General features: G+C 51.6%; 1 protein-coding gene across 8 annotated transcripts in view; it reads left to right on the top strand.

Moving 5' to 3' along the window:
- Positions 1-18864, top strand: part of CACNA1B (calcium voltage-gated channel subunit alpha1 B) — a 168170-nt gene that overhangs the window by 97466 nt on the left and 51840 nt on the right. For all 8 annotated transcript variants that reach the window (XM_074331476.1, XM_074331468.1, XM_074331473.1 and 5 more), the window contains 5 exons: positions 10353-10479; positions 12047-12176; positions 12268-12327; positions 14094-14200; positions 18614-18710. In XM_074331476.1, the coding sequence (XP_074187577.1) occupies positions 10353-10479; positions 12047-12176; positions 12268-12327; positions 14094-14200; positions 18614-18710 (521 nt within the window). The remainder of the gene's footprint in view (positions 1-10352; positions 10480-12046; positions 12177-12267; positions 12328-14093; positions 14201-18613; positions 18711-18864) is intronic.

The raw sequence follows: 18864 nt of genomic DNA on the forward strand, positions 1-18864 counted from the left end.
CCCAAGCAGGGGGTTGGAGCCCCTCATTACAGGCTGTCGAGGGTGGAAGTCCAGGCTCCCCAGTTGGTCACTGCTCATGAGTGGGGTAGGGCTGCAGTTTTTTCTGGTGTTTGGCTATTGTCTATTACAAGTTTCCTGCTGTTCTAACTGCACGGCTCCTGGTCCTGTCACTAGGGCGAACTGGCTTTTGTCGGAGCTTTAAAAGATCTGTGTCTGTTGGCATTCCTGGGTTGCTAGCTTCTCCAGCACCAAGGCTATATGAGGCATAAAAGAAAACCCAGAGAAGAAAAGCCTGCTGCGATATCATGTCTCAGGTCCCAAGGTTACCAGCCAATGTGCCTTCTCCGCTCCACCTTTCAGAATTTTCCTGGGTTTGCCGTGTATGTGGTATCCAGGCTTTTAGTTTGCTTAGTAGGGTGAATGGGGGCAAGGACTTCTGTTTCATCTTCCCAGAAGCTGAAGTCTCAAGTTAATTTTTATACATGGTGTGAGGTAAGGGTTGAGATTCTTTTCAGCCACCCCCCACCCCACCCCACCCCCGCCCATGGATGTTCATTTATTTCATTGCCATTTGTGGAAAAGGCTAACCTTTTCCCATTGAATTACTTTGGCACTTTGTCAAAAATCAATTGATGGGTGTAATTTTATTTTAGGAAACATTTCTATGATTATAGTTTTAAATGTTCTGTTATATTGTTTTATTTTTGTTTTTCAGACATTCTAGTTATAGAAATGTTGGATCTACTTTGCCTGTGTTCTGTTTTTCTGTCTCTCTGATCTTTTTGAAAACTCATTCCTTATTTAGTATTTTTTGGCTCATTTCATTCCCATATTTTTTGTCCCTTGCTCCACTTTCAGTCACACCTGTTTTCCCCTGGACTGCTTGTGATTTCTGAGATGATCTTGGTTTTCTCTTCTCAGACGATTTTGTCTTTTGTTTTGTTTTGTTTTGTTTCTCTCCTGGGTTTGGTCAACTCTCATCTCACATCTCCTAGTTGTCCACACATGTTCATTAGTAGAGATTTCTGTTTAATTCTGTTTACTCCATGTGGGAAAGTTATGTTACAGTTTCCCTTTGCTTTGCAGTTGTTTTTTTATGTGTAATACTTTTACTATCTGAAAAGTTTTCATCTTTACAATCCTATTTTCTTCTGACAGAAGATTTGTGGCGGTATTGGGTTCCTTTTTCTGATGGTGAGGAAATGCGGTGCATTTATCCTGGGCCTGCAGTTTCATGTGATTTTCTGGAGAGTAGGGGAGTGGTCTGGGTAACTTACTTGCTTTCTGGTGCAGCACCCTGTTCACGAGGATGATGAAATCCTGTTTCTTTGGTCAGTCGTGCCTGGCGGGAATGTCTGCCTAGTTCTCATTCTTTGATAATCTCCTGTCTCTAGAGGACCCAGGGCCTCAGCCACGTGTTTTTTCCATTCCATAACTAAGCCCCTACGTGTACCTCTTCTTTTCGAGTATCTCTTTTTCCTTCAGAAGCAGGATCTCCCCCAGGCCACTCCAGGCCCATGTACTTTCCAAGCCCTTCCTTTCAAGTCCCCAGGAGCGTTGCTCTGACCCAGCAGGTCTCAGTCCGTTCTCAGGACTCTCTACTCAGGCTGGGACCTCTCTTCTGATGAACACGAGTTGATGTAGTCCACGTCCCACGGCCACAAGGACCCTCCACACAGTCCCGGCCTGATCTGCAGACCACAGTTACGTGTAAATTCAGATTTGCAGTTTCCTCCTTTCCCACGTGCTGTCAGTGTGGACTGACCTTCCCTTATTTGCCATCTGGTTTTGGAGGATATGGGGAAAATGGAGTGTAATTGTCTATGAGTGCCAGCATCATTTCTGTTTAGTTCCTGCCGGATTTGTAGTTATGGCCACTCTTACATTTCTAATTTCCTTCCTTCCTTCCCTCCTTCTCTCCTTCCCTTCATAAACCCTTTTCCCCTAAAGGTTTGTCTATTTAAATAAACTATCAAAGCCTCACTCTGGCTTTCTTGATCTTCTCTATTGTATCTTTGTTTTCTGTTCTTATGTATTATTTCCTTTCTTCTACTTTCTAAATATGGTTTTGAATTTCCAAATGTCAGAGGTTTATGTGCTTTTTTTGGTTTGTTTTTTATTTTGTTTTCTGTCGATTTCATTATTCCTACTTGTATCTCCTTGTATTTTGTATCATCCATTTGGTTTTTATTTCCTTCTACTTGAAGAACATCTTTCCTAATTTATTTTAGTGAAGTTTGATGGTAGTACATTCTCTCAATTTGCCTGAAAAGTCATTATTTTGCCATTGTTTGTAGAAAGTTTCATTTTGTATGGAATTCTAGTTAGTTAATTAGATAGCTAGTTAGTTAGCGAGTTAGCTAGGTAGTTATTTTCTCAGCTTATGGGACTATTGCACTGTCCTCTGCCTCCTGCTGCTTCTGTTAAGAAACCAGTCATGCTTCTGACGTGTTCCTTGGTGTGGCTGTGTCCTCTGTCTGTGGCTGCTTACATGAACCCTTTTATTACGGACAGCCGGAACACTGAAAGTAGAGACACCAGTATAATGAACCACCATGTTTGTCACCCACCCTCAAGAATCATCCACATTCGCCTGTCTTGTTTCACTTGTACCTTTTTTTGTTATTTTAGCAAAAGTGTGTCTGTGAGCACCTCTGATAATTAAGGGTCTAACAACCTCAAAAGCGTCATTACACCCAGCAATGTTGATTACAATTCCTTAATATTATCTAATATTTATCCCAAAATAAAAATTTACCAATTATTTCAGAAATAACCTTTTACAATTGATGTGTTTGAATTAAGATCCAGATCAGATGTACTCATTTGACTTTGCTTAATCTGTCCACATGCTTTTTTAGTCTGTAACAATTTCTCCCCTCGATTTTATGCCACTCATCTGTTGAAGAGATGTGTCATTTGTCCTGTAGAATTGCCGACTTCTGCATGTGGTGATTGCATCACGATGTCAGTTAGTGCATTGTCCCCTGCATGGCCTGCTAACTGCTGCTCACTCAGGTGTGAGGCAGCCCTCTGAGCCGTGCACTATTGAAGTTGTGCTTTTGCACCCTCTTGTGCGATTCACAATGCTCAGCAGCTTCCCCGATCTTTACCCCCTAGACGTGACTAGCACCCTGTGCTTGTCACAACCAGAAAACATCCCTGGGAGGCAAAGTCACCCCTGTTCGCGAACCACAGAGCTAGACTTGTTTGCAACCCAGATAAACTTCTTTGCAAGCTTTATAGGCGAGGGACTCACTTCTGTCGCTGGCACCAGCAACCCCAGTGTCTGGTGTCCTGCAGGGTCCGGCCTGACACGTCCGCTGTGAGTTCTACACCCGTCCCATTGTAGACACTGACTGTCACCCCAATTTCACTCGGAATCACCATTTAATGCTTTTATGATTTTGACTTTTTCTGTAAGGAAGCTCTTACCTCTCCAACTTTTGGATCTCCCTGAAATACACTTGTATTTATCTTAAGCAAGAGACATGCTTGTTCTGTCCCTTTATTTATGGGTAAGTTCTAAAAATTATGAGTTGACACCTTAGGAACTCCAAATATGACCAATGAGAGATTTAAGAAAGTTATCACCATGAAGTTTTGGATTTTAATGTGTTTGATGTGTTTCAGTCCTTTCAATGCACTGTTCCTTTTGGTGCTGAAATTGCCCCGTTTTTGACCTGTGGAAGCCTCTTACAGTTGGCTTTTTTGACCTTGTCACATGCCTGTAGTGGTCATTGGCAGCTTGCTGGTTTTCATCAGTGACCACATGTCGCAGGGCCGTTGTGTGCCTTTCCCATCCCATACCTGGGACTGGCCATTTCTCCAGGAAGCCCCGTGTACTGGCCACTGATGTCCCTGGACTTCCCTCCTCCACCTCAGGAGGCATTTGCCGCCACTGCCCTCAGCCTCGGCCACTCGCCAAAGGACTGCCTGCGACTGCGCGAGGTGGACGGCGTGGGGTGCAGGCCGCTGCCACCCCAGGTGGCCCTGGCCAGTGCGCAGATCAGGACAGTTGGCACTTCATCCACACCCCATGGGAACGGACCCACAGCGGCCTCCAGGCCCTGCGACCCGCCGCTCCTGCCCTCAGAGCTTCCCTTGCTTCCCGTGGGGACCCTTGAGGGCCTCACGGTGGTGTCCCAGAGGCCCCGCCTCCCTTGGTGACAACGGGCCATTGCCGAGATTTGCAGCTTTCAGGACTGCTTTTCCTTTTTAAAGGGAAGAATATATCATGTATTCTTTTGGTATTTGTAATTCAGATGTAAGATTATAGGATGTTTATCTAATTTCTTTGATTTTTGTATTTGTATCTTTTCTCCCTTATCCTGAAGATTTTGTCCTTCTACTTTTTTTTTTTAGGGCAGTTTTAGGTTCACAGTAAAAGGGAGTCGGCCATAGGCTCCCGGTCCCCCCCACACACAGCCCCCTCCACCATCAGCACCCTCCCGGAGATACATTTGTTGCAGTCCGTGAGCCCACACCGACACATCCTCGGCACCCAGAGTGCACAGTTGACCTTAGGGTCACTCTTGGTGCTATACATTATGTGGGTTTGAACAGACATGCGACTTGTATCCACCATTATAGAATCATATAGTTTCACTGCCCTAAAATTCCTTCTTTTTGTCATTTTCCTTTGCTTATTGTTTTCAAAGTGGTATTCTTTGAAAAATTGTATTTTCTACTTATTTGCTCCTACTGGATAGAAATACAAATTTTTTTTCTCCAGCCACAGAGTTGCCGATCTTTTGTGTTACTCTAAATAATTTTTCTGTAGATTAGTTTTTTTTTTCTATAGACACAGTTATGCTGCCGATGTACTTAATTTCTGACCCATGAACTCTTTAAAGTCTGTTTTTACATTTCCTATTATAAAAGTTAAATCTTCATTAACTATTTTGCTTCAGATTACTGCCTGATATTTCTAACTTAATTGCACCATGACTAGAGAACATGATCTGTGTGATGGTGCGGGGAGGTTTGCAACCCCACAATGTGCTTTTTGGACTATTGATCATTCTAGGTTGGTTATTTCTTTAAGAAACAAAAGACTCAGAAAGAACCTTTGACTCCCCACCCGCACTCCCCACCCTTTACCTGTCTAACGGAATTCAGATAGAAAAACCTGTTTAAAGGGAGGGAGCTTCATGAGTGTGGCAGACCCTTAGAATCCTAGCCAAGGCTGTTAGACTCCCCTCTGTGTGCCATTGTTTCCGGGGTCCCAGCAAGATTTGTTTACATGTTTGCTCTTTCTGTGTAGTTTCCCTTTGAAGTCCCAGGCCCCTGACCCTCTTCCCCTCACTCCCGAAGGGCATATAAGCCTTAGCTGCCCAAGGTGCCCCTTCTGGTCCCATACTTAGGGAACCCCATATTTACTGTCCTCTGGGTGTTAACGAAAGCTTCACTAGAATTAAATGACAAAGTATTATTCAAGGGTCTTAAGATTTGCAAATCAGGAAACACTGCACTACCAGGTGGCACCCAGAGTGTCCTGAAGAAAACAGAAAAGCTGAGAGTTCTTGTAGTAAAAAGTAAATCCTTGAGAAGAATCGGTCCTGAGGTCTTAGCGTCTGGACTGGTCCGAGGAGGTCATTTCCCAGATGTCAGGCCGACTGGACATGCATGCGAACGTTTTCCCCCGAGTTCTACGGAGGGCTAGCTGTAGGAGTCACCTACCTCCAAGTAAGTGAGTTCAGAACTTTAAGTCCCCAGCGTTAAGGAAAGCAAAATCTCTTCCTCAGGTTTAAACTCATTGGGACTTAAGTAATTTTGTTAGCTTGGCTGTGGTGACTCCGTGTTGTTTCTTTACTCTTTCCTCAGTATGTAATAAATCTGGTCATTTTCTCCTGTTAATCTGTCTTGTGTTAATTTGATTATTAGTCCAGCCAGGAGAACTTAGAAGGGTAGAAGGAAAATTATTTTTTCTGCCCCCACAGCGGTTCCCTTTGAGACATATTTACAGCTGCTTTCTGCCTTAGCATGTGGCCAACATTTGTAAATGTTCCATGCGAGCTTAAAAGGAGTATGTTTTCTTTAATTTTGGGATATCGGGGCTTTTTATGTTTGTCTGCTGAATCGTTTGTTAGCTGTATTGCATAATAGTCTATATATTTCCTAATATTTTGCCTGATCGACCCATTGATAATTGAGAGAGGTATACCTTCTCCTGGTAGATCTGTCCACTCTTATTCACACATATATACACATATATTTAATGCAGTCATTTGGAATAGTGACATGTACAGCTCAATAAAGAAAATAGTCTAACAGATGACGATGCACTGTCGCATATGTTTCTAAAATAGTAACTATGAGTGTTAGCCGTCCAAGGTCCATGCGCCTGATCCTTGGAAAGGCCAAAACTCAGAACATCAGAGTTTGGAGTCAGGAGAGGTTTATTGGTTGAGGACACGGGAACCACGTTTTGCCAGAGTTCGGGCTTCTTTTATGTCGAGGGTGAGGGATGGGAGGGGCTGTGCTTGCACAACTCCATCCGCCCGTGGATCCCCTAATGCCCAGCTCTGCCACCTGTGGCGGTGTTCTCCTGAGGACATCGCAGGTGGAACCAGGTGGCCTCAGACAGGCGAGCATCCCTCTGTTACTTGTGTTTCTAAATCTCTTTTGTGAAGACTTTTTCTTTTATTTCCTTTTTTTTTAAAAAAAAAAAAACACGCTTTATTAAAATATATGTGTTTAATGTCTATGTTTTAAGCTACTTTATAGATGAGTAAAATTGTTGTTTCTTTCTAGAGCTGAACCTTTTGTCATCTTGTGGTGATTCTCTTGAACTAATAATGAGTTTTTTCCTTGAAGTGTATTTTTCCGATGTGAATATATACATGAGCTTTTTTCTTTTTAAATGAACATTTGCCGTGTTATCTTTTTCTGTCTTTTGATCCTTTGCTGGCCTTATAGTTTAGGCTCGTCTCTTGGAAAGCACATGTAAGTGTAGTTTTTAAAAACCCAGCTGGATAATCTATGTCAGTCAGTAGTCAGGTTCAGTCTGTTTATATGTATGGTGATTACTTACTTGGATTTGCTTCATTCTTTGTAGATTCTGACTTTTGTTCCATTTTCCTGCTTTCCTTCATTTTTACTGTTGAATAATTGGTTGTTTATTTGCTTACGTATCACGTTCCCCCCAGTAGTGTAAACACTGTGAATTCTACTTCTGTGTTTAGTGGCAGTCCTTGGGAGTCTAGCATTCGTCTTCCTAAGCCCCTGTGAGCAGCACTGACCCCTCGGCCCAGCAGCCTCGCTCCCAGCTTCTCATCACTCTGTCCAGCGTCGGACTCCTGCTCTGATCTCGCAGATTCAATGTCATCATTATTATTTTGACTTTACAGAGACTGTTTATTTAGATTCAGTTTCTTGGATTACTAATTTTTGGCTTACCTTTTGTTCTTGCATCTCAGACCTTCCTTTAACATTGTTTTCTGTCTTCGTGAAGTACAGGCATTTCTGCTATAACATAACATACACATTCCTGAAAATGCCATGACTGACAGTAGGTCTTGGAAAAACAGGCATGCGAGCACGATTCATGGTCTGTGCAGCTGCAACCAGATGACGACCCAAACTGAGAGCAGTCCTAAGAGAAATCCTGGAAGGCACGTCTCTGGGCATTTGCACCCAGCATCGAGGCTTGGCCCTGATCTCTCCTTCCAGATGGGCTCCTGGAGGGCATTTGCTGCGGCTACAGAGGCCGGAAGGGGCTTGCCTGTGGCTGGGGAGGGACTCATTTCTCTGTGCGTCGCCCCTCCTTTCCTCAGACTCTGAGTTTTTCCTCCTTCCCCAGTGAGAGTGCTGCCTTCTGCTCTTGTGCTGCTCATAGGACAGTGGCCTCAGGCAAAAGGTGGGGTCCCCTGCTCCCCAGGATGCCGCTTTGGTTTGTCCGGGTGTTGCCTCCCAGTGCCTGAAACCTTAGGGTATGCGTTTTGTCCAGTTCTTAGATTTGTTTTCAGTGGGAGGATGAGTCCACTGGAACCTTCTCTGCCACAGGCCATTGAAATGCTGGGCCAGTTTTATAGACTTTTATTGCTTGTTCTTTTTTTAAGATTAATTTTTAATTTTGTTACATGTTTATTTTTAGTTCTTTTATACTCATCTGTTACTTGTAGTTTCTGCTGTCTTTCACGTAGGGTAAGCGTTCTTCCTGTATGTTTGGTGATGTTTTAATTGGAGTTCATAGATGATTGACCTTAACCCACCTTTTCTCAGCTGGGGCTGAGATACTTGAGCCCTACAGAAAATGAACTGATTGATGGACTGCTTGTTCAGTTCTCCGAAGGGTGGTACATAGCTGGTGCCACTCCAGAAGTGGAGGAGAAAAAGGCTGTGTACACCGCAGATGGATGTCCAGAGACAATTGGGCTTAAATTCCCTTCAAGCTGAGAAGGGGACTCCATGGGTCAGATGGGGGCTGCTTTTGCCAGAGGACATTTACATTTGCTTTCCCAGAAGCTCAGGGCGCCACTGCCACCGGCTGGCCTCACTCTACCCCGTGGGGGCAGCAATGTAACAGGAAGCTCAGTCACTCGGTGCCTGGCAGTGGGCATTGGTGGGCCACGTGCTATCAGCTCCGCCTCAGGTTCTTACTCTGGAGAATGGAGACAGCAGTACCCGCCAGTGAGTGCCTGTACCCGGAGGAAGGCACTGTGTCCGCACGTGACTGCTTCTTGGTGAAGTCCCCTCCCTTCGCCAGTCCCCTGTGCCATCTTGCTGACTGTCTTCTATTTCAGTGATTTAATTGTTGTTACTGCTAAGTTGTGTGCTTTTTTTAGTAAACTTCTAACAATGAATTTATTTAGTCCTTTCTCATTTCAATCTCCCTTTTTTCTCAGTCTGCTTTAACTTAATTGACGTACTTGCTGTTGTAAATCTATTTCAAGAGAAGTATTTCCATCCAGGCGTTGGCATCTTTGTTCCACTTCTCTTGAGCAGCAGAACTCTTCATAGAGTACATATTTGTGGGGTGTGTTTTTTGTTTATTTGTTTACCATTTTATTTATTCTTGAGTTTGCTTTATTGTTATAGTGGAAGAGTCTGAAAAGCCATGGTTTCAAAATAATAAATGTTTCTTAATTTGAGAGTAATGCATGATCATCATGGAACATTTTTTGGATCTTAGACGTATAGTGAAAAGAATTAAAATCACTTTCAGAAAGCCATTCAGAGATCACCATTTATTATTTCGGTGTTCTTTCTTTCCCCATATATGTTGTTTTTTGTAGTTGAGCTTATCTGGGATATACAAGTATGTAGCCTGTCTTTGTTTTAACTTACCATATCGTAAGAATCTTCCTTTGTCATTTAAACTATTTGTAGGCATTTTTAATATCCAGCGTATGATGCTTCATGTGCACCGGGCATATGTAGTCAACACCCTATGGTTGTACATTTTATAACTTTTTGTTGTTATAAAAGTACTTACAACAACCACCTCAGTGAGTGCAGATGTTTGTGCACTTCCTTGGTTTCCTCAGGAGACAGGTTTTACAAGTTAAATCAACAGATAGAATTTTTCAGGCCTTTAAATAAGCATTTCAGACCAGCTTTCTTAGCAGACGGTGTAATTTCTGCCTTTGGCAGGGGACTCCAGTGGTGCCAGTGGGGAACTCCGATGGTGAAGAGCAAAGGTCATGGTCATTCTGACCCTGGGGATTGTGACTTGTGGGAACCAAGTTGGGGAGGGTATGCAGAGAGCCAAGGATGGTCTAAGGAAGGGGGAATGAGGAGTGGGGAGTAGGGTGGTGCCTGCTGGACAGCGCCCGGTGCTGAAGTCCTCCTTGAGCCAGCGCCCTCTGAAGTAAGCCCCTGGCACAGTAAGTCCCAGGGCCTTCCCTCGGGCCCTGAAGGAGAGGACCCCGGCGGGGTCTGACTGCACCGCCTGGTTCAGAGGGAGTGCACCTGTGGTCCAGGGCCAAGGTCCCCCAGAGGCAGCCACGTAGTATCTTTTTTCGAGGGGTGAATCCTGAACCAAGGGACGGGAGCCTACTGGCCCCGGTCTCTGGGGCTGAGGGGGACACCTAGACACTGGCTCCTAGTGGGGTCAGAGGCACCCACAGCCAGGGCACAGTGCTTGACCCTGGGGAAGTGAGAGGTGAGGAAGGATCCCTTCGGGGCTCTGACAGACGGCGCAGTCCTGGCTGTTACCTCCATCATGATCCGACATGATTGGAGGGCATCTCCTCTGATGCTGTGTTCTTAGCCACGTACCTTTTCCTGGGTGGGTCCACTTGCCTGTGGGGTTGGGGCTGGGAGGGCATCTGTTGCCTGGGTGAGACCTGTGTGATGTGACCTTTATGTGGCCACATCCCTAACTTGGCGGCCCTGTGTCCTTGCAGGTGGCAACGTGGACCTGGAAGGCCAAGCAGAGGGGAAGAAGGAGGGGGAAGCTGCTGAAGTGACGCACAGTGGCCCCCGACCCATCGTCCCGTACAGCTCCATGTTCTGCCTGAGCCCCACCAACCTGTGAGTCCCGGCCCTGCCCGTGCTGTGTGCCACCCCGTGGTACAGAGCAAGTGCTGGGGCTGACCCCCCGGGCTCTGATGCTGTGCACTTCATGTGTTAATGTCCTGATATCACAGCAGCACGCCAAGCACATATGGTTGTTTGTCACTTTACACATGAGGACACGGAAGTCGTGGCTTGTCCACAGACACACAGACAGGCTGAGTGGTAGAGCCTGGGTTTGAATGCTGACAGTGCCAGAGCCTGGCTTAAACCCCTGCCGTAGCCATTGTTTGTCTCTGCACACACACCCCGTTCATATCCATGAGTGCACCCGTGCGGCATCCGTGGGCCTGTTTACCTACCCCGCAGTCACCATGGATTTCTGACCATTGCATTTGCCATCATTAGTGCAAGCAGTAGTTATGTGCCAGATGGCATTCTAGGCTGCTGGGGACACACCACAAAGAACAGAGCAGACGAGGGCCCCCTCCTTAGTAAGCTTCCCTGCTAGTGGGAGAGACAGGCAGAAAAGGAGACCAATATGGAAAGGACGGAAGATGTCCCATGGGGGTCAACACTAAGGGAACACAGAGCTGGGGGTGGAGATGCCGCTGTTGGGGCCAAATTAGGGGGAAGGTCAGGTTGGCATCGGCAGGAGGCGGGGTTGGAGCAGATGTGTGAGGGAGGGGCTCAGGGCAGCAGGGTTCCGGCTCTGTGCATTGGCTGTCCGTCCTGCCAGCCCGTCTGCCTTCCGCACCCCGCAGCCTCTCCCCTCAGCTCCTCCCCTCCCCTTCACTGAGCACAGGTACTGGGAGCCTGTACTGCTTTGCTTAGGTTTGGGAGGGAAATGGTGCTGGACACAGCTGGCCCCTGGCTGTCACAGTGACCATGGAGGAGGGACTGGCTGTGTGCCCAATCAGTACAGGGCTGCAGTCGCTGAGAAGGAAGTCCTGGTGTCTGGGAGCAGGTGGGGAGAACCAGGGGAGCTGTCCTGGAGGAAGGCTGGGGCCCAGCTGAGACCTGAGGGGAGGAGAGTTAAGGTGAAGAGGGAGCAGCCTCTCTAGAGAGGAGAGAATTTGCAGCTGTCCAGATGTGAGTGGTGCTGGGCTCAGGGCACCTGCAGGTAGAATTGGGTGAAAAGGCACAGACTTACACGGAGGCTATCAGGTGTCCTATGGAGAAACCAGACGCATAGGAGGTTGTGAGCAGTTAGGGAAAGGTGGTGACACAGCCTGGCTGCCCTTCAGCAGAGTCCTTTGGTGGGAAGACTGGTGACAGGCAGACCCCTTAGTAGGTGGTCTGTTTTGATGGGGCAGTCATAGTGGAGAGGTTCAGAAGTGAAATGTTGGGGAGAATCTGCAGAATTTGATGATAACTTAGATGTGGAAAGGGAGGCAGATGTCAGGGATGACACCCAGAGCCTCTGCTTGGCAGCTGGGTCCTGCGGGGCAGCGAGGGTAGGGCAGCCAGGGTAGGGCAGCCAGGGTAGGGCCCGCCCTCCTGAGACGCACCTGCCAAGTGGATGGGGAAGGGAGGGCCCAGCAGGGGGCGCGCGTGGTCCTCCCTGAGCGCCCTGCGTCCCCAGGCTCCGTCGCGCCTGCCACTACGTCGTCACCATGCGGTACTTCGAGATGGTCATCCTCGTGGTCATCGCCCTGAGCAGCATCGCCCTGGCCGCTGAGGACCCTGTGCGGACGGACTCGCCCCGGAACAACGTGAGCCGCCGTCAGGGAGCGGAGGGCAGGGGACGCCCCGGCTGCTCGGTGCCGCCCGCAGCCCCTGAGGTGGCCCCCCTTCTGGTTTCAGGCCCTGAAGTACCTGGACTACATTTTCACAGGCGTCTTCACCTTCGAGATGGTGATCAAGGTGAGCTGTGCGCTCGCCGGCCGACCTCAGTGCTTTGCTCATCCTTCCTCGTGACTGTGACCGACCCGGGCTGGGCCGTGACCTCATAGGAGGGCCTGTGGGGACTGCGCCCTGTGTGTGCACTGTGTGTTGTGGGAAGGAGGCCCCGTTCACTGAGGACTCACCCCAGCATCGCATGAGCCTCAGGACAGCTCCCCGCCTGCAGCGCCTTGTCCCCACCGCGCTTCTGACCTTCCCGAGGGGCCTCGGCAGGGAGGCGGGCCTCAGCCACAGGGCGTGTTGCCAGCGCCTGGGAGGGCAGTCGCGACACTGCAGTCTCTTCCTGAAAGTCAAGGGGACGTTAACACCTTGGCAGGGTCCTACGTCCCTGCGTGGTACTCTTGACGCGAGTGGGGAACAAAGGCCTATCACTCAGGTTCAGACAGAGTGATGAGTAACAGGTGTACTTGGGAGCCAGTGTCCCTCCAGAGGCCAATGCTCTGGTCAGCAAAGAAGGTTATACATAATAGAATAGAATTTAATAATGAACCAAGTTCTAAAGTAGATCGGGATGGAGGAGGTCCCTGGTCTGGGAGAGGCGACTGTGTCCCCGTAGGGTCTCAGGCGAGTGGGTCTTGCAATAAAGAACTTCCGAGAGTCCGGGAGTATCGCAGCTTGCACCTCGCAGAGGGTCTTAGCCGGAGCGCACAGTCAGACCACTCATGGCACTCATGGCTCTGGAGGTCTGCTTTGATCCTCTTTTCTTTGGACTTGTTTACTTCTTAGGTGAGAACCAGAAGTTGTTTTGGTGAACATGTTTACCACTCAGTTTTGTTATGCTCAGCTTCACACATAGACATGTTTATTTTTACTTCACTCTTATCAGTCTCACATGTGCAGCCATAGTCCTGTCCCTACTAGTAAACAACTTGTTTTGCAAACCTCAATCCCACATTTTATATGCTGTATACAGGGCGGGGCCTTGGCAGGGAGGAGGGGCCTCGGACAGGGGGTGGGGCCTTGGCAGGGAGGACGCAGGGAGGAAAGGCCTTGGGCAGGGGACAGGGCTCAGGCTGGAACTTGGACAGGAAGAGCCCACACAGGGCTGATGAAGACTTTGCTTTCAGAGGGCTCCAGTATTTGGTGGCAGATGAACCCCATTTCACTGAGACTTTTGTGTTTTGTCTGAGCTCCAGGCATCGCTACCTTGTCCATGTGTGACAAGTGGCTGTTGTGTGTTCAGGTGTCTGCATGTGCATCCGTGTGCATTATCTGACTGTGGTATGGCTTACTGTGTGCTGTGCATGTGACTCAGGGTGGCTTTTATTGTGTGTGTCCACATATCACCCTTATCTTTGCAAACTCCTTGCGGAGGTGTTGTCATCACAGTTTACAGACGTGGAAACAGGCTTAGAGACATTGTCAGAGCTCTAGGAGTGGCAGAACCACGTCCCTGTGGATGCCACCAGCACTTTGTGCTCATGCAGGGTCTGGCCAGGTGTGGGCACCCTGGGCTGTGTGCCTGCAGCCCAGGCTCCAGAGGAGGTGGGGGCCCAGGCAGGATCTCAGCCAACATGACCATGTTGGGATCTTGGGGGTCAGTGCCCCCCCGCCCAGTTGGAGTCCAAAGCCCATGACGACCTCAGAGGACGTGCCTGGGCCTGATCCCCTATCCCTAGGAGGGCATGAGCTGGAGCGGCACCCTTCTCCCAACCCCACGACTCTGGGGTCTGGCTCTGCCTCTGTTCTGAAGTACTCTGTACCCCAAAATGTGTCTCTTCCCAAAGATGATCGACTTAGGGCTGCTGCTGCATCCTGGGGCCTACTTCCGGGACCTGTGGAATATTCTGGACTTCATTGTGGTCAGTGGGGCCCTGGTGGCGTTTGCCTTCTCGTAAGTACCCACACGTGCTCTGGATGTGACCGGGGGCAGCCCCCAGATCCGCAGTGGGATGGGCGCTGGGCACGGAGCAGCGCTGGCACCAGGGGCATTTGGAGCCGGTCCCCCTCTGCCTGGGCCCCGGCTGTGGGGTTGGGAGAACCTCAAGGCCCGCTTGTTCCTGACGCGGCCTTTGGTCTGAAACAGGGCGGGCAGGCCTCTGGCTTATTTGGCATCTGCCCCTCCCCGTCTTTCCCAACCACTTTCGACTTTCGCTCCCCAACCTCAGCTGTGTTGCTTAGCCAGCAGGTGCCTGGGCATCTATCCAGCGGGTGTTGGGCATTTTCTCTGGTTCCCTAGTGAGTGACGCTCAGCCCGTTGTGTCTGGGCCTGGAGTGGCTCCCCCAGTCTGCGTGGCAGTGGGGGTGAGTCATGTGTGGATGGCCTGGGTGCAGCTGGGGGAGACACGGGTAAGTGGTGGCATGAGACGCAGGACAGGGAAGACAAGGAAGCAGGTGCTGAGGGCCGGGCCCCTGCGTCCTCTGAGCCCGCGGGAGGTACGTGCCTCCTCACTGACTCTCTTCTCTTTGTCTCCCTGTTGCTGGACTCTCGGTAGGAGCTTCATGGGGTAATGCCTTCCCTCTGTTCCCTCTTACTGCCCCACATCCGGGCACACAACAGCCCCAGGGGCCTCCTCCTCCCTCTGGCTGCATGCTGCCAGGAGCCGTATTCTTAGGCCATGAGTCCCTGCCTCGCCTCTGGGTCTCTGCGGGGGCTGAGTGGGGCTGGGCATGGTCATCCCTTGGTGAGGGGGTGCCCGTGAGCAGATGTCAGACTGCCTGCTAGAGACTGGGTCAAGGACCCAGGCCCTGAGGTACTTTCCTGTGGGTTCCTTTCCAGAAACAGCTTCCCTCCTCCTTTCTCTCCACATCTCCTTGCAGCGCCCTGCATCTCCTCTTTCTGTATAAAAGAGGTGACAGCTTTTCCAGTGCCAGTGAGGGACTCTGGGAGTGAGAGTGGGGATGGGGTGAGATCCAGTTGCGGTCTCAGAGCAACAGAAAGACCCTGAGCTGGAGGACAGCAGTGCGGCCTCTAGACATTCAAAGCATACACGGCCCTGGGGGTCCCTCCCATGGTTCCAAGGAGATAAAAGCAGCCTCTCGTCCCCTGTCACCCCTTTGCCTGTGCTGGTGTCTGGTGGAAGCTGGTTTGGGGGTGGGTGTCAGGGCACTAGGCTTTCCCACCTGGAGCTTGGAAGAAGCCCCAGCAGGGTCCTGAGGGAGAGGGAGGAGCCAGCCAAGCTCTCCTTCGCCATGGAGCTGCTGCCTGGGCCTCCAACTCACTCTCCCCAGAGCCTGGTGGAACCCAAGAAAGCCCATTGGGCTGTGGGCTGCCCTGAACTTGGGGAAAAGTGTCCTTAGAGCAGGATGGACAGGGCCTGCAGTCCTGAGCCTTCAGCAGCCCTTCCCTGCTCAGTGGGATGTGGCCTTGCTTCTGCAGGTGGCCTCCCCAGCCCCCAGAGTCTGCCAGCCTGAGGGAGCCACCAGGTCCGCTCTGGCTTCCTCTTGTGGTCCCTGATCTGGTCCCAAAGGTCCTAGACCTCTGAGCCTGCTTCTGGTGCCTGGAACTTTCTTGACCTGACTTCCACTCTCAATCGCTGGCCTGCCCCTCCCTCCCTCAGCTCACCCTCCTCCCTCCCTCAGCTCACCCTCCTCCCTCCCTCAGCTCACCCTCCTCCCTCCCTCCGCTCACCCTCCTCCCTCCCTCAGCTCACCCTCCTCCCTCCCTCAGCTCACCCTCCTCCCTCCCTCAGCTCACCCTCCTCCCTCCCTCAGCTCACCCTCCTCCCTCCCTCAGTTCACCCTCCTCCCTCAGTTTTCCCTCCTCCCTCCCTCAACTTTCCCTCCTCTCTCCCTCAGCTCACCCTCCTCCCTCCCTCAGCTCACCCTCCTCCCTCCCTCAGCTCACCCTCCTCCCTCCCTCAGCTCACCCTCCTCCCTCCTCAGCTCACCCTCCTCCTCCCTCAGCTCACCCTCCTCCCTCCCTCAGTTCACCCTCCTCCCTCAGCTCCTCCTCCTCCCTCAACTTTCCCTCCTCTCTCCCTCAGCTCACCCTCCTCCCTCCCTCAGCTCACCCTCCTCCCTCCCTCAGCTCACCCTCCTCCCTCCCTCAGCTCACCCTCCTCCCTCCCTCAGCTCACCCTCCTCCCTCCCTCAGCTCACCCTCCTCCCTCCCTCAGTTCCCTCTTACTGCCCCACATCCGGGCACACTGACAGCCCCAGGGGCCTCCTCCTCCCTCTGGCTGCATGCTGCCAGGAGCCGTATTCTTAGGCCATGAGTCCCTGCCTCGCCTCTGGGTCTCTGCGGGGGCTGAGTGGGGCTGGGCATGGTCATCCCTTGGTGAGGGGGTGCCCGTGAGCAGATGTCAGACTGCCTGCTAGAGACTGGGTCAAGGACCCAGGCCCTGAGGTACTTTCCTGTGGGTTCCTTTCCAGAAACAGCTTCCCTCCTCCTTTCTCTCCACATCTCCTTGCAGCGCCCTGCATCTCCTCTTTCTGTATAAAAGAGGTGACAGCTTTTCCAGTGCCAGTGAGGGACTCTGGGAGTGAGAGTGGGGATGGGGTGAGATCCAGTTGCGGTCTCAGAGCAACAGAAAGACCCTGAGCTGGAGGACAGCAGTGCGGCCTCTAGACATTCAAAGCATACACGGCCCTGGGGGTCCCTCCCATGGTTCCAAGGAGATAAAAGCAGCCTCTCGTCCCCTGTCACCCCTTTGCCTGTGCTGGTGTCTGGTGGAAGCTGGTTTGGGGGTGGGTGTCAGGGCACTAGGCTTTCCCACCTGGAGCTTGGAAGAAGCCCCAGCAGGGTCCTGAGGGAGAGGGAGGAGCCGGCCAAGCTCTCCTTCGCCATGGAGCTGCTGCCTGGGCCTCCAACTCACTCTCCCCAGAGCCTGGTGGAACCCAAGAAAGCCCATTGGGCTGTGGGCTGCCCTGAACTTGGGGAAAAGTGTCCTTAGAGCAGGATGGACAGGGCCTGCAGTCCTGAGCCTTCAGCAGCTCTTCCCTGCTCAGTGGGATGTGGCCTTGCTTCTGCAGGTGGCCTCCCCAGCCCCCAGAGTCTGCCAGCCTGAGGGAGCCACCAGGTCCGCTCTGGCTTCCTCTTGTGGTCCCTGATCTGGTCCCAAAGGTCCTAGACCTCTGAGCCTGCTTCTGGTGCCTGGAACTTTCTTGACCCGACTTCCACTCGCAATCGCTGGCCTGCCCCTCCCTCCCTCAGCTCACCCTCCTCCCTCCCTCAGCTCACCCTCCTCCCTCCCTCAGCTCACCCTCCTCCCTCCCTCAGCTCATCCTCCTCCCTCCCTCAGCTCACCCTCCTCCCTCCCTCAGCTTTCCCTCCTCTCTCCCTCAGCTCACCCTCCTCCCTCCCTCAGCTCATCCTCCTCCCTCCCTCAGCTCACCTCCTCCTCCCTCAGCTCACCCTCCTCCTCCCTCAGCTCACCCTCCTCCCTCCCTCAGCTCACCCTCCTCCCTCCCTCAGCTCACCCTCCTCCCTCCCTCAGCTCACCCTCCTCCCTCCCTCAGCTCACCCTCCTCCCTCCCTCAGCTCACCCTCCTCCCTCCCACAGCTCACCCTCCTCCCTCCCTCAGCTCACCCTCCTCCCTCCCTCAGCTCACCCTCCCTTCCTCTCCCTCTCTCCCCTTGGTCCGTTCTCTGTTCACCCTTGTCTCTTGCATTGCCTCTGTGTTCCTTTCTCTGTGTCCATCGACTGGTCTCTTTCTTACTCTCCTCTCCTCCTCCCCTCCTCCCCTCCCTCTAGATGCCCCACTCCCCTCCTCCTGTCCTGCTGTGTTTCCCACCATTGGAGGAGTGCTAGGGCAGCGGAGAGAGGGCAGGCACGGAGGTCTTGACATGTGCCCCTTACTTCCCTCTCTCGGGAGAAACCAGACCTTCCAGGAGGTTCCAGGACACCGGTGCACTGCTTGTTAACTTCCTGTGCTGACCCTGAGCTGGCTCAGCAATTCTGGTGCAGCCCCTCCCCCCCACCCACTTACTCCCACTGCTGGTCTCAGCCTGGTGGCTGGAGCAAGCTGGTTCAGGGTAGGTGTCGGGAGTACCGGGATGGCAGCAGGAGCTGACGTGGTCTGGGCAAATAGGCTCTTTCCATCGGGAAGCTCTGCTCTCCCAGGTCACCAAGTCCTGCCACGCACCTGGTCCTGTGCACTCAGTGAGGCCATGGCCCGGCACCGGTGGGAGGACGCTCAGTGGCCTGTGGTGCCTGTGAGGCCGATGCCTCCATGCTCCCGGGTCCTTTGCCCTGCGGCCCGAGACACAGTGCCTGGCGGGGGGTGACCCAGACCCCAGCAGTCTTCATGGGAGTGGCACAGGCGTGCGTCCTGCCTGTCTGCATATGTGGCTTCTCCCTTCTAGAGGCTCCAAAGGGAAAGACATCAACACCATCAAGTCCCTGAGAGTCCTGCGTGTCCTGCGGCCCCTCAAGACCATCAAACGGTTGCCTAAGCTCAAGGTGAGACCCTGGGGCTCGGGCTTCAGAAGTGTGCAGGGCTGTGAGTACATGTGTGGGTATGTGCGTGAGTGTGGGCATGAGTACACATGCATGTGTGCTGTGTGTGGGTGTGTGCTTGCCTGTACACCCAGGGTGCACACGTGTGAGTGAGCCT

Source organism: Rhinolophus sinicus, linkage group LG04 (genome assembly GCF_036562045.2).
Source record: "Rhinolophus sinicus isolate RSC01 linkage group LG04, ASM3656204v1, whole genome shotgun sequence".
NCBI lineage: Eukaryota > Metazoa > Chordata > Mammalia > Chiroptera > Rhinolophidae > Rhinolophus > Rhinolophus sinicus.